This window comes from Oratosquilla oratoria, chromosome 20 (genome assembly GCF_046742065.1).
Source record: "Oratosquilla oratoria isolate Oo_2021 chromosome 20, ASM4674206v1, whole genome shotgun sequence".
NCBI classification, from domain to species: domain Eukaryota; kingdom Metazoa; phylum Arthropoda; class Malacostraca; order Stomatopoda; family Squillidae; genus Oratosquilla; species Oratosquilla oratoria.
Window position 1 is genome coordinate 22,157,226 of NC_134796.1, and position 15,928 is coordinate 22,173,153.

At 41.3% G+C, this 15,928-nt stretch overlaps 1 protein-coding gene across 15 annotated transcripts in view; it reads left to right on the forward strand.

The window, feature by feature from the left end:
* LOC143036396 (E3 SUMO-protein ligase RanBP2-like) overlaps window positions 1-15,928 on the forward strand; it is a 381,916-nt gene that overhangs the window by 44,558 nt on the left and 321,430 nt on the right. For all 15 annotated transcript variants that reach the window (XR_012967350.1, XM_076203706.1, XM_076203712.1 and 12 more), the window contains exons 8-9: window positions 3,769-3,934; window positions 14,975-15,202. Coding sequence is in view for 14 of the 15 variants with exons in the window: in XM_076203706.1 (XP_076059821.1) it covers window positions 3,769-3,934; window positions 14,975-15,202 (394 nt within the window). In the remaining variant the exon portion in view is untranslated. The remainder of the gene's footprint in view (window positions 1-3,768; window positions 3,935-14,974; window positions 15,203-15,928) is intronic.

Below are 15,928 nucleotides of genomic sequence, written 5' to 3' on the forward strand. Positions count from 1 at the left end.
TCATCCTCATGGAGCTCATCCTCATATTGACCATCATCACCCTCACTTTCTGATTCATTGGAGCTTTCCTCCTCATCACTGGCTTCCTTGTAACTTTGTGGTAGCTTCCTCTTACTCATACTTTTCTGAAATATTACCAGTAAGCCTCATAAACTTATTACAGAGGTGAAATGGGTAAAATATTTTACGCATTTGTTGTTTGTCAATCATGTCATGAATACCAATCATTATTTTCTTTCAAATTGCATTGTTTCATCGCAATATCAGATATAATACACCCAATTTAACATTAGCATAGTTAGAAAGTCATGGTTATGCTTCTTCCCTATTTTGTGATGAAAATGAAGCAACATGTTGAAAATGGTGAAAAAGTTGCAGCAGCCGAGATTTAAATGTCCACGTTTAAAGACACCACTCAGTTTGTTTACATTTTAGTACCGGTGGCTGACAAGAGATGGCAGCACAAATACGAGCGCAAAGCCCGCCAAACCGTTGCTAGGGGACTGATCTTTGACAATTTTAAACATGACAACTCTAAGACTAAGTTGACTTTGGTTGACCGTGGCAGTCAAAGGGTTAAAGAAAATAGGTCAAATAATGCAGCCATATGCTAATTTTTTATATAAAATGGTTCATTTCAGCAAATACAGTCCTCAACACTCCTTATCACTCATTCTCGCCAACCATTCATACATTCTTGTCAAGCACTGTATATATATTGTATATAATAGTATGATGACAACTCACAATTTTCTTGTTAACTTTTTCAATACTGCGAACAAGGCGACTTATTTAAGAGGCAATCTACGTAGAAGATCATCAGAGGACATTTCAACACTGAGGCAGGATAGTGAAACTAGTAGATATTTCGGTACCAATGTTTTGAAGTTACGCAACTTCATTCTGAAGGCAGAATTAATACATATAATAGTTAATGCATAACTTCAAAAGGTTGATACGGAAATATCTACTAGTTCGACTCTCCTGCCTCATGTTGAAATGTCCTTTGCTGATCTTGTATGTATGCATCTTGAAATACGTCCCCTTGTTCGCAGTATTGAACAAGTTAACAAAAAAATTGTGAGTTGTCATCATGCTATTATATACAACAAATCTTGCCAGAGGGAGAACCTCCTGCCTAAGTATATGCATTTTTGCCTTCATGATGTGGCAGCACAGAATTCATGCTTCACCAAAGAGTACTGCCAGAAGTTGGTGGATCTACAATTGAAGAATAAGGAAGAGGAACTTCAATGCCTTCGCCATGAAACTGACTGCCTTGACTCTCTTTGGATCTGCCATGAAGTTGAGGGCAGCCTTCACCATTCAATTAACAAGACCCTTGCCAACCTTGTACAACAGCATTCCTCCGCTGTACACTGGCATACCCTGTGTAAACTTGTTGCTCTCAACCATGGGAATCTGTTAGTACCACAGCCCAAAGAAGGATTCGTTAACCTCAGTAACATGAAGCTTACAGCTAACCAAGTAGAACTATTGAACCTAGGACTTAGTTGTCATGTGCTCTCCCCACCTAAACCTTTCCAGAAGAGACTAGAGCTCTAAGTCCTCCTCGACAACATTCAAGAGCTAGAAAAGAAAGGAACTGTTGTCACCTCTGGACCTTCTTTACAAGCTGAACTCTTAGTTGAATTTAGTAAATGTCATGGCTCATACTGCAGTAAGCTCCTATCTAAAGAATTAATGAACATTGCAAGACACTTTAGAAACAACCTGGACATCATGATTAGGTGTGCTGATAAGTGTGCCTCATTTGTTATTTTACCTACGGAAGAATACCTAGCCAAAATTAATCATATTCTCCAAGACAAGTCCAAATTTACATGCACTACACAGAATCCAGTTGAAGACATCAAAAGGAAGGTAAATAAAGTTACTGAATGCGTGAATGCAGTAACTGATGATTTCAAACTACTGCTAGTAAGTGGAGATTATGACCTTGGATACATGTATGGTAATGTTAAAAATCTTAAGCCAGGTAACCCATTGCGTCCTATTATCAGCCAGATTCCCACCCTCGCATATTCCTTGGCCAAAAGACTCTCCACCCTTCTGACACTATACGTTCCAGACAGGTACAGCGTGGTTTCTTCGTCTGATTTTCTGGAGCTTGTAAAAGGTTTAGACTCAAGCAAGCACATTGCGTTGCTGGATGTGGGGAATCTCTTTACAAATGTTCCCATAAATTTAACTATATTTTGGACAGAGTATATCGTGACATGTCTACCCCAATGTTGAAAATCCCTGAAACAGCGCTGAAGTCCCTGGTTGAAATCTGTACAAAGAAATTCCTTTCAGATGCCCAAGAGGAAGAATCTATGTCCAAAGAGATGGCATTGCCTTGGGATCTCCATCGGGAGTTCTCTTCGCAATCTTCTTTATGGGTACTGTCAAGGAACAAGTCTTCAGTGACATCCAGAGGCCTAGCACATATTGCCGGTACATTGACGACACATTCCTTTGTGTAAACAATGAGTCTGAGCTGCAGGTCCTCTGTCAAAGCCAACACATCCATCTTTCTTCTCACAAACATGCTACCTATTTCTTCTCTTTTACTCTCATCTGTACCACATTCACACATATTAAAAGACTCAAACCTAAGGGTTCTGGTTGGAAAACTCCCAAACCATCTTATGCCTTCCCATTTTTTAGGAATATACCCTTTTTGTTGCCTTTTACGACTGAAGTGGAAAGACATGGTGGCAGTGCTCTTTTCCCCCACTACAGGGTTTGGCAAAATGAGAAAATGAATAATCAGAGAAATGGTACAGGACAGTAACAAATGGGGGTACAGCATAATGGAGGGACAGTTTCAGTATGATAAAGTATCATTTCTCTGTGAAGAGATTTACTCTACCACAGACAAAATGATGTGTGGCTCTGGTCAGTAGGAGCACCCCATATAACCCTCCAATAACATGCAGCCAATACCCCAGGCAGGTAACCGAAATTAAAAAGTAATAAAGAGGTACAAACTATTATACATATTACTTTTTACATACATACTGCTAACCACTCATGAGAAGTGACCATCATTTACACTGGAACCATCAAATTCTGTATACTTTTACTTGTAACATATGTGTATTCCATTCATATAGTTAATTTTTATAATTATTATATAAAAAGTAGGCCACTACATGTGATTCCCAGACCTACTTAACTACCAACAACTACAGAGGTGTGACCACAACAACTTGTTTGAGTACTCTGCACAGTATCAGCTGTGGCTCCTTGCACTGCCTGCTCAAGAACTTTCAGCCATGGTTGTTCATTACAAATTAAGTGTCTAATCTTAGTACAACAATTTTTTTACTCAAGCCCAGCATTTTGAATACAACTTGGTGGTAATTTGGAAGTTTTGTAATGTAAGAACTTCAGTGATGGGTACCTGCATGCAATGGTCCTGGAAGTACTGTTGCAAGTCAGTGTAAGGTTGTGGGTTTTCCATTTAGTGCAACTCTAGGCACTGGTTACTTGATCATTTATGTCAGCTGTGTTTCTTTGTATATTGTTAATATTGAGTTCATGTTGTGTAACTACCCACAGATTTAAAAATGGTTTGTAATTACCATTAGTGCAAAGGAGCAATATAACAGGCAAATTATCTAAATATAACATTTTACATTGTTGAATAATTTCAGTGTTAAATGGCCTGACTTATTCATCAGTGATTAAGATAGTTTATAGGGTGGGTATTAATGTTATATATTAATTCAAACATTATTAATCCAATTTTCTGTCCAGGTGAAGCAACAGTGTAGTAATAAAGACACAAGGTCAGCTATACATAGACTTGTGTTTGGAGCAGCTGCAGACAAAGGAGAAAGGGGATTCTTCATTAATGACAGTCAGTTCATCACAGCCCCCCTCTCCTATCCAGAAGCATCTCATATTAAGGAATATGATCATGGTAAGTTATATCATGCACATTCCCATTTTCTCTCTCTCTCTCTCTCTCTCTCTCTCTCTCTCTCTCTCTCTCTCTCTCTCCCCCCCCACTCTCTCTCTCTCCCCACTCTCTCCCACTCCCATCCACCACTTTTCTCCCTCATCTTAGTTCCTAATGGATAATGGGTCATCCCTGTACACCACCGACTGCCCTGGGTTGGAAGTAATGTAGCAAGGCTGCTTCACTTCATCAGCAGTGGTAATCTCTCTGTCCCTTCATGCAGAAAAAAACTGGGAGAAATTCCTTTGGGCTGCATAAAAATATCTTTCATAGATATCTGCTTTATACCTCCAGCTTCCTTGCATCATAGTACATACATATACCAAAGGCTTTTTCCCCCTTACAAGGGAGGTAGCCAAAAAAACAAAGGCATAAAAACCATTCCCATCTATTCCATCCCAAATACACTCCACTCCCCTCCACCCTCTACCTTCCCTCTTATCTTGGCACCTCCTGGATGATGGGTCATCCCTGCATCTTGTCCACTGCCCAGGGTCAGAAGCAGTGACACAGCAGATCCACAGCAAAGCCACTTCATTAAATTGGCGACCCCCCTCCCCGTGCCCTCATGCAGAAAAGAAGATGGGAAAAAATTCCTTCGGGCTGCATCAATTTTTTCTCACACATACTACCTCATCCCCCATCCTCCCACCTATGCCACCTCATGCATCACATCATCCATATACAACCATTCTCCATTCACCCCTGTCTTCTCTCTTCTCCCGTCCTTCCTCAACAGAAATTCCCCACTTCCCCAAAGTCCCCTTCACCCCATCCATCCATCTCATCTTAGGACGCCCTCTCATGTTCACTCCTTCCACATCTGCCTCCCATACCTCTTTTATTAGTCTTTCTTCATTCATTCTCTTCCCATGTGTCCAAACATCCCAAAACTCTTCCATCCACCCTATCTCCCAACTCCCTTACCACCCCCGTTTTCTTCACCTCATTTCTCACTATCCAGCCTAGTAACCCCCATCATACTTCTCAGACACCTCATCTCAAACACAGTATGTGCTAACACTATACAAGATTTTAAGATAAAACTTGATGCGGAGAGATACAAAGACGGGTCACCACGAGCATAGCTCCCCTCCCGTATATTACAACTAGGTAAATTACAACTAGGTAAATACAATGAAACTCCTTCTCTCTTCCTCTCTTATGTTCCATGTTTCTGCCCAATACAGTGCTGTTGGCACAATCACTCCTTCATATAGTCTCCTCTTAGCATCCATTCCCAAATGTCTATTTCTCATTACACTTTTTAATCCACCAAGGCATTTACTCGCTTCTCTCAATTTACATTCTACCTCCACCCTTACTCCACCTTTTCCTGCCTCATTTGCACCCAAATATCTAAGACTATCCACTTCCTCTAGTTGCTCTCCCTTAATGCTGACTTCCAATCTGCTGCCACTTTCACCACTTGTATATCTCTTCACCTTACTTTTACCCATATTTATCTTCAACTTTCTTCTTTCACATACTCTATCAAACTCTGTGAAGAACTTCCTCAATCTCTCCTCCGATCCTGCTTCAAGCCTAGTGTCATCCGCAAACAACAGCTGGCTCACCTCCCACTTTAATCCATTTTCTTTAACCATCTCCAATCCCTGACCCACCAGCCTTGCATTTACCTTTCGCACCACTCCATCCATGTATAAGTAGAACAGCCAGTGCAACATAACACATCCTTGACAAAGTCCCACCTTTACCTCATACCATTCACTCTCCATTTCTAATCCTGATACATGCTCTACTACTCGTATAAAAACTCTTGACAGCTCCTATAAGCTTTCCTCCTATCCCATATATCTGCAAAACCTCCCACAGTGCCTTCCTGTCTACTCTGTCATAAGCCTTTTCCAAATCCATAAAAGACCCAAAAAACATCCTTACCTTTTCCTATGGCTTTCTCACATATCTCTTACCACAAAAATCTGATCAATGCAACCTCTATCTATCCTAAAACCACACTGTTCTTCACAAATTACCCCCTCTCAATGAAGATCCTCCCATAAGCCTTCCCAACTACACTTAACAAGCTAATCCCTCTGTAACTACTACACTCATGCTTATCCCCTTTTCCCTTGTAGAGCGGAACTATACAGGCACTCCTCCAGTCCTCCGGCACTCTATCCTCTCTCCAACAAACATTAAATCACCTCACCAGCCAGTCCACCATCACTTTTTTTTTTTTTCTTTTTCCCCTTTTTTTTTCTCCTTATTCTTCTTCTTCTTCTTCTTCTTCTTCTTCTTCTTACAGACCAGGTGCCTTACCTGCTCTCATCATCTTAACAACTGCCTTCACTTCATTCTTCCTTATTTCTCCTCCATTTTCCTCACTCATCACAGTCATTTTCTTAGCATTTCCCACTGCAACTATCTTTCCCTCCCTATCCTCTTTCACATTTAGCAACTCCCTAAAATACTCTACCCATCTTCCTCTTACTGCCTTCTCTTCCATTATAAAGGATTACAAAGGTGGGGCATGCTGGGGTATTGGCTGCTTGTTATTGTGGCAAAGTAGCATGCAGTCGATACTTTAGGGTCTATATGGGGCGCCCCTACGGACCAGAGCCACACATCATTTAGTCTGTGATAGAGGAAAACTCTGTTCATAGAGAAATGATGACATACTATGACTGTCCCTCCGTTATGCTGTCCCACAACCCCTTGTTGCTGTCCTGTACCATTTCTCTGAGTATTCTTTTTCTGTGGTGGGGGAAAAGAATACTGCCACCAAGTATTCCCACTTGGATCGTAAGAGGCGAGAAGAAAGGGACAGGGATTGGGACTAGGCATCCTTCTCCTTGTAGCCCCACAGGGCACATTCCTAAAAGTAAAAGCAAAGGCTTAAGAGGGTCTGGAAGTTCTTGGACCGGCACCCTAAGGTTTGGGACTTTTAATGTGCGTGGATGTGGTACAGATGAGAGTAAAAGGGAAGAGATAGGTAGTATGTTTGTGAGAAGAAAGATGGATGTGTTGGCTTTGAGTGAAACTAAGCTGAAAGGGAAGGGCAATTGTAAGTTTGGAGTATAAATGGGAGGTTATCAGGAGTGAAGAGAGGGCGAGGGAGGGAAGGGGTGGCTATAGTAGTTAGTGAAGAGATTGGTAAACGTGAAGTGGAGTGGAAGGTTTCCTCAAGGATAATGTGGATGAAGGTGAAACTGGGAAAGGAGATGTGGGTTTTTGTAAGTGCATATGGGCCTAGCAGTGAGAAGAGTATAGAAGAAAGGGAGGCTTTTGGATATATTTAAATGAGTGCTTAGAGGGCTTAGGAAGAATTGTAAATGTAACAGTACTGGGAGACCTTAATGGTAGGAAAGGATCCAATTGATTGAGTGGTTGGGAAATGTGGAGTTCCAGGAAAAAAATCGTAGTGGAGAGTTGATGGTGGAAATGTGTCTAGAAAGAGAGTTGATGATAGCAATTACAGTGTTTCGGAAGAAAGTCAAGCATAAGTACACATGGGAGAGGGTGGTGGAGGGAAGGGTGGTAGATAGAGCTTTAATGGACTATGTAGTGGTAAATTGGAATATGGTAGGAAGAGTTAAGGATGTACATGTACAAAGGGGAGAGGGTGGGGGAATATCAGATCATTTTCTGGTGGAAGGTAAGTTGAGAGTAGAGGACAGATGGAGAAAGAGGAAAGGGACAAAAGGTAGGGAGGTGCTTAGAGTGAACTCTTTAAATGAAAAAGAAAAGGAGAAGGAGTACAAGAAGAAGCTGAGGGAGGGAGTGAAGGATAGAGTAGAGGTAGGTATGGAGGGTGAATGGGGATGGTTCAAGGAGGGAGTCACAAAGTATGCAAAGATGGTGTGTGGAACAAGGACAGGAGAAAATAGAAGGAAGGGTAGTGAATGGTGGGATGAGGAAAGGAAGAAGGTTGTAGAAGAGAAGAAATGAGCTTACACAGATTGGTTACAAAATAGGACGAGGGAGTCATATGAGACGTACAAAGAAAAGAAAAGAGAAGTATAGAAAAAGGTAAAGGAGGCAAAGAGGAGAGTAGATGTAAAATGGGGTAAGAGTATGACAGAAAATTTTGAAAGTAATAAAAAGATGTTTTGGAAAGAAATTAAGAGAGGAAGAGGAGGCGAATCAAGTAGAGAAGAAAAGGTAAAAGGTGCAGATGGAGAGATGATAATGGAGGAGAAGGCAGTAAGGGGAAGATGGGCAGAATATTTTAGGGAGTTGCTTAATGTGAAGGAGGATAGGGAGGGAAAGATAGCTGCAGTGGGAAATGCTAAGAAAATGAGAGTGATGAGTGAGGAAAATGGAGGAGAAATAAGGAAAGATGAAGTGAAGGCAGTTGTTAAGATGATGTAAGCAGGTAAGGCACCTGGTCTGGATGGATGCCATGCAGAATGTCTTAAAGAAGGAGGTACATTGATGGTGGACTGGTTGGTGAGGTTATTTGATGTTTGCTGGAGAGAGGGTAGAGTGCCGGAGGACTGGAGGAGTGCGTGTATAGTTCCACTTTACAAAGGAAAGTGGGACAAGTGTGAATGTAGTAGTTTCAGAGGGATTAGCTTGTTAAGTGTAGTTGGGAAGGCTTATGGGAGGATCTTAATTGAGAGGATTAGGAGAGGAACAGAGGGAGTAATTGGTGAGGAACAGTGTGGATTTAGGACAGGTAGAGGTTGTGTAGATCAGATTTTTGTGGTAAGACAAATATGTGAGAAAGCTATAGGAAAGGGGAAGGATGTTTTTTGGGCTTTTATGGATCTGGAAAAGGCTTATGACAGGGTAGACAGAAAGGCACTGTGGAAGGTTATGCAGATATACTGGATAAGAGGAAAGCTTTTGGGAGCTGTCAAGAGTTTTTATGATAGTACAGGTTGACATTCAAAAATCCGGCAACCTCGGGACATGAGGACTGCCAGATTTTTGAAGTTTATAATTTTGTATGGTGTTATCCGTATATATTTAAAAAAAATTATCACCTGTGCAGTCCTTTAATGGGAAAAATAAACACTAAGTGAAAAGCAAATGAAATTTTATTAATCACGAACTTAAAATACATTAAAGATAGTTATACAGAATTTTAATTCAATTTTAATAAAACATATAAAACTGATCCTCCGAAGAATTTTAATTAAACTAAATAAAATACTCCGTACTGTACTTCTTAGGAAAGAAGCTAAATAGCAGATGGGTTCTTTACACATAATGTCGTATGTTTCACAAATTGTTAACACAGACACATTGTTAACAAGTTTTTTTATATTTCCACTTTCTGTGCGATCAATAATGCATGATGTCTGCGCTTTATGCCACATTTCTTCTTTGTTGATTCCATATTGGCTATACAACAACAAATAAATGTTGTAACGAGGAGAATAATGAGAAAAATGAGCAGGATTACTTGTTAGCAGGTGGAAGCATGACCCAACAGCTGATTCTGGCATAAGCGGCAGCTCCAGAAAACAATTGCGCACCAATGCGGGAAATATGAAAATCAAAATGAGCTCCCGAAATCTGTCCCGGATTTCTGAAGGTTCCGGATTTATGGTTGCCGGATTTTTTAATGTCAACCTGTAGTAGAGCTTGTGTCAGGGTTAGAAATGGAGAGAGTGAGTGGTTTGAGGTAAAGGTGGGACTTCGTCAAAGATGCGTTATGTCACCCTGGCTGTTCAACTTATACATGGATGGGGTAGTGTGAGAGGTAAATGCAAGGGTAGTGGGTCAGGGATAGGAGATGGTTAAAGAAAATGGAGAAAAGTGGGAGGTGAGCCAGCTGTTGTTTGCAGACGACACTGCGCTTGTGGCAGGATCGAAGGAGGGATTGAAGAAGTTGGTGACAGAGTACGGGAGAGTGTGTGATAGAAGAAAGCTGAAGATAAATGTGGGTAAAAGTAAGGTGATGAGATGTACAAGGGGTGAAAGTGGCAGTAATCTGGAAGTGAGCATTAAGGGAGAGCAACTGGAGGAAGTGGATAGTTTTAGATACTTGGGTGCAAATGTGGCAGGAAAAGGTGGAGTGAAGGTGGAGGTAGAATGTAGATTGAGAGAAGCGAGTAAATGCCTTGGTGGTTTTAAAAGTGTAATGAGGAATAGAAATTTGGGAATGGATGCTAAGAGGAGACTATATGTAGGAGTGATTGTGCCAACAGCACTGTATTGGGCAGAAACATGGAACATAAGAGAGGAAGAGAGAAGGAGTTTGATTGTGTTTGAGATGAGGTGTCTGAGAAGTATGATGGGGGTTACTAGGCTAGATAGAGTGAGAAATGAGGAGGTGAGGAGGAGAACAGGGGTGGAAAGGGAGTTGGGAGATAGGGTTGATGAAAGAGTATTAGGATGGTTTGGACACTTGGAAAGAATGAGTGAAGAAAGACTAGTAAAGGAGGTATGGAAGGCAGATGTGGAGGGAGTGAACATGAGGGGACTTCCTAGGATGAGATGGATGGATGGGGTGAAGGGGGCTTTGGGGAAGAGGGGAATGTCTGTTGAGGAAGGATGGGAGAGGACAGATGACAGGGGTGAATGGAGAATGGTTGTATATGGAAGATGTTGTGATGCATGAGGTGGAATGGACGGGGGGATGGGGGGTGAGGTAGTGTGTGTGAGCAAAATTTTGACACAGCCCGAAGGGATTTCTCCCCGTCTTCTCCTTTATATGGGGGGACGGAGAGAGGGGTTCGCCGATTTAATGAAGCGGCCTTGCTGTGGATGTGCCGTGTCTTGCGACACTGCTTCTGACCCAGGGCAGTGGACAGGATGCAGGGATGACCCATCATCTAGGAGGTGCTAAGATGGGAGGGAGGATGGAGGGGTGTGGAGTGTTTTCAGGGATGGAATGGGTAGGAATGATTTTATGCCTTTTCCTGTTTGGCTACCTCCCTAGTAAGGGGGAAAAACCTTGGTATATGTATGTATGTATGTATTAATTGACATATAACTAATAATAAATGAGAATCAAAGCAGATAAATGATAAAACAAAAACATATAATATGAAATAAATTATAATCATTACAGCATCTTGCTTAGGTGTTTATCTAAATGATTCTTAAAGCTTCGAACTGAACTACATTGCACTACCTGTGCAGGAAGTTTATTCCATTCATTAACTACACGGTTGGCAAAGATGTTTCTACCTACTTCTAATTTGAATCTATTTCCGGACAGTTTGAGACCATTGTTTCTTGTCTGAATCTCATTCAATGTGAAAATTTTGTCACTTTTGATGTTGTCAATTCCCTTTAGAATTTTAAAGACCTGTATCAAGTCACCTCTGAGTCTACGCTATTTTAGGGAAAACAGATTCATATGTTTTAGTCGATTTTCGTATGATTTATTTTTGATATTTGGAATCAGTTTTGTGGCTTGCTGTTGTACTTTTTCCAGTCTGTCAATGTCTTTAATGAGATTCGGTGACCATACGGAAACAGCATATTCCAAATGTGGACGAACTAACGATTTATATAGCTTGTTAATCTCTCCATCTGCACTTTTTACCTTTTCTTCTCTGCTTGATTTGCCTCCTCTTCCTCAATTTCTTTCCAACATCTTTTTATTACTTTCAAAATTTTCTGTCATACTCTTACCCTATTTCACATCTGCTCTCCTCTTTGCCTCCTTTACCTTGAGCTTTACTTTTCTTTGTACATCTCATATGACTCCCTCGTCCTATTTTGTAACCAATCTGTGAAAGCTCACTTCTCTTCTACAACATTCTTGTTCCTCATCCCACTACTCCCTTCCCTTCCTTCTATTTCCTCCTATCCTTCTTGTTCCACACACCATCTTTGCTTACTTTGTGACTCTCCTTGAACCATCCCCATTCCTCCTCCACTCCTAGCTCTACTCTATCCTTCACTCCCTCCCACTCATCTCTCAGCTTCTTGTACTCCTCCTTTTTTTCTCATTTAAAGAATTCCCTCCAAGCACCTCCCTACCTTTTGCCCTTTTCTTCTTTCTCCATCTATCCTCCACTCTCAACTTACCTTCCACCTAAAAATGATCTGATATTCCTCCACTCTATCCCTTTAGAACATGTCCCTATCCCTTAACTCTATCCCTTAACTCTATCCCTTAACTCTATCCCTTAACTCTTCCTATTATACCCCTATCTACCACTACATAGTCCATTAATGCTGTATCTACCACCCTTCCATCCACCACCCTCTCCCATGTGTACTTATGCTTGACTTTCTTCCAAAACACTGTATTTGCTATCATCAACTCTAGACACATCTCCACCATCAACTCTCCACTATGATTCTTTCCTGGAACTCCACATTTCCCAACCACTCCATCAATTGGTTCATTTCCTACCCTAGCATTAAGGTCTCCCAATACTACTACATTGACATTCCTCCCTAATCACTCCATGCACTCATTTCACTCTATCCAAAAAGTGCCTCCCTTCTACACTCTTCTCATTGCCAGGCCCAAATCCATTTACAAAACCTACATCTCCCTTTCCAGCTTCACCTTCATCCACATTAACCCCTTCCATACGATGATGCCTACATAGGCATCATGAGGAGCAAGTGGGTACGTTAGGATGCCGATGTCGGTGTCTTGATTATATTTATTGTAGTTGTACCTGTGTGATCCCCATACTCTGTAAACTGGCTTCATCATATTTTCTATGGTTATCAAAATTCACGGGTGAAAGAGAAAACGAGCAATACAGCGGTGACTTTATTTTCTATAATGCGAGTATTATGACGCAACATTGCACGTTTGGCAGCTAATGCTGCCTGCGAGATTTTGGCCCGGAGTGAAGGGGTTAGCCTTGAAGAAACCTCCTTCCACTCCACTACACGTTTACCTATCTCTTCATTTACCGTATTTTCCGGCGTATAGTGCGCGACTTTTTTCCGTTGGAAGGGCCTAAACATGGGGGGTGCACATTATCCGGTGGTGCGCATTATCTACGGCCTACGATAAAAATTCTGCGGCTGTGTGTGTAATTTTTTTTCACAACAACGTGACGATGTTGGCCGTCACAAAGTCGGGACGGCACACTTCTCTGTGACGTTCCGTGAGAACAAGAAGAACAGCCATGGTGATATGAAAGAATACGCCAGCATGGGCCATGTAAATATTTGGTATAGGTAGGTATCTATCAAATCTTATTTTTCATGTTTAAATAGGCCTAAACACCATGAAACATGATCAATATTCATGATATTTGCCCATGTTCACAGCATCCTAGTTTGAATTTTTATGTTGGCTTTGTTGCTTCACTTTAGGTACAGTACAAATTCCGTTGCGGCCGTTCATAAACTTGTGTCAAACACGTGACTACAACACCCTCTTTCGGGAGTTATATTAACTAAACGTCACCTCGATGAGAGACTGTCCTATTTCACCACTGTTATTGCAGGTTCAAAGCTAAAACGAAGCAGTGTGTAGTTTGTTTCAGTATTAAAAAAAAAATTGTAAAGACGAATTATTTCCTTAAGATATAAAATGAACATTTTCTGTAAAAATCCCGAAATTGTTTTGTATATTTTACTTTCAATAAACTTTCTTTAGATCATATTTCCTACAAACTATTTAAGCTACAAAGTAATAAAGGACCAACGCACAACATCAGTCATAAACCGGTACATGTAGTTCTGACTTTTTTTTAGTTGTGTCCTGATTGATGCCTAAACTGACACTTAATTTTGTGACAAATCAACAGATTTCCCAGCGGTGGCTCTAGCCAATGAAAAATAGTTCTCCATGTAACCTCGTTCACATGATACTAAGTAATTAATCGCCGTTATTTCATTGGTTTATTTTTACTAACATTAATTATCGTAGTCTATGCAAATATTTGGGATCCGTAAAACAGCACTGGTACCAACATCATGAACGTTGGCCGTTTTAGCTCACCTGGAATATGTGAGATCAGGGCCAAGATTGACAGTTCTATTGCCAATCTAGCCTACACTAAACACCCTCTTGCGATAGTTTGTTAAACTAAACGTCACTTCAGTAAAGACGCTTATGAACCAAAACATAGTTACTGCATGGCGATAAAAACTTGTACACGGTGATAAAAACTTGTTAGATGAATTATTCCCTCAGGATAGTAAATTACAATTTTTCTGTAAAAATCCGAAATTTTTCATGTACATTTTGTATTCAATAAACTTTTCATGGCTCAAATTTCCCATAAAACAATGGACCAACGCAAGCAGGAGTCGCATACATGCAGTTCACGAGCTTTAGCCACCAGTGACTTTTCCTGGCATGCGCGTTATACGCCGGTGTGCGCTATCTGTGTACTGAGATAACGTAGTGCATGGGTGCGCATTATAACCCGATGCGCACTTTAAGCCCGAAAATACGGTACTAGTATAGCCACCCCTTCTCTCCCTCGCCCTCTCTTCACTCCTGAGAACCTCCCAACTACACTCCCAAACTCACACTTGCCCTTCCCTCTCAATTTGGTTTCACTCAAAGCCAACACATCCATCTTTCTTCTCACAAACATACTGCCTCTCTCTTCCCTTTTGCTCTCATCTGTACCACATCCACAAACATTAAAAGACCCGAACCTTAGGGTACTGGTTGGAAAACTCCTAGACCCTCTAATGCCTTTACTTTTTTAAGGAATGTACCCTGTGGGGCTACAGGTAGAAAGATGCCTGGTCCCAATCCCTGTCCCTTTGTTCTTGCCTATTACGATCAAAGTGGAGGAAATGAAATTTAGAGAAATGGTACAGGACAGCAACAAGGGGTTGGGGGACAGCATAACGGAGGGACAGTAGTAGTATAATAAAAGTTTCATCATTTCTCTGTGAGCAGAGTCCTCCACAATCACAGACAAAATGATGTGTGGCTCTGGTCTGTAGGGGCCCCCTATATAGACCTAAAGTATCATCTGCATGCTACTTTGTGTATACAATTAAGAAAATAATGACACTCTTGAGTTAAGTGCTGATTTCACATTACATAACCTATAGCCCTGCATGATGTGATGTAATCACATTTTGAAGTGCACTTACCACATCAGGAAACTGCTAAGTTATTCATTTTCATTCCAGTTGTTAGCGTGATGGTTTGTGCCAATTTAAATGAGCTGGTTTGGCTTTGTTTGCGGCAAGTCCCTGTCAACTCCAAGGAACCACAGCCATATTACTCGTTCCCCTTATTTGATGGACTACAGTTTTCTTCAACATATATGAATATTGGTGCTCCGGAGAGCATGTGCCATCTTGACCTTCTAGCATTCCTTGCAGCAACTGTCTTCTGTCATCGCACCACAACATCTAGTAAGATATATTGTAATTTTTGTTGGTATTTTCAGAAGTAGACATTTGGGAATGGATGCTAAGAAGAGAATGTGTGAAGGAGTGATTGTGCCGACAGCACTGTATGGGACAGAAACATGGAATATAAGAGAGAAATAGTTTAAATGTGTTTCAGAGAAATCCCTGAAAATTATTTTACAGGATACTAGGTTGGATAGAGTGAGAGACGAGGAGGAGCTTGAGGATGGAAAAGGAGTGGGGAAATAGGGTTGATGAAAGAGTTTTGTGATGGTTTGGTCATATGGAAAGAATGAGTGAAGAAAGATTAGTAAAAGAGGTGTGGAAGGCAGAGGTGCATGAAGTGAACATGAAGGGGCAACCATGGATGGATGAGGGTAAGATGGGTACTGGGAAAGAGGGAAATGTCTGTTGAGGAAGGATGGGAGAAGACAGATGATAGGGGTGAGTGGAGAGTGCTTGTGTATGGATGATGCTGTGATGGAAGGGGTGGGTTGGGGATGAGGGACTGGGTGAGTATGTGTATATGATATTTTGATGCAGTCCAAAGGGATTTCTCCCCATCTTCTCTTTTTCTGCATGAATGGACAGAGGAGGGGGTCAGCAATTTAGTGAAGTGGCCTTGCTGTGGATGTGCAGTGTCTTGCTTCTGATCCAGGGCAGTGGGTGTGATGCAGGGATGACATGTCATCCAGGAGGATCCATGAAAAGAGGGAGGGAGGAAGGGTG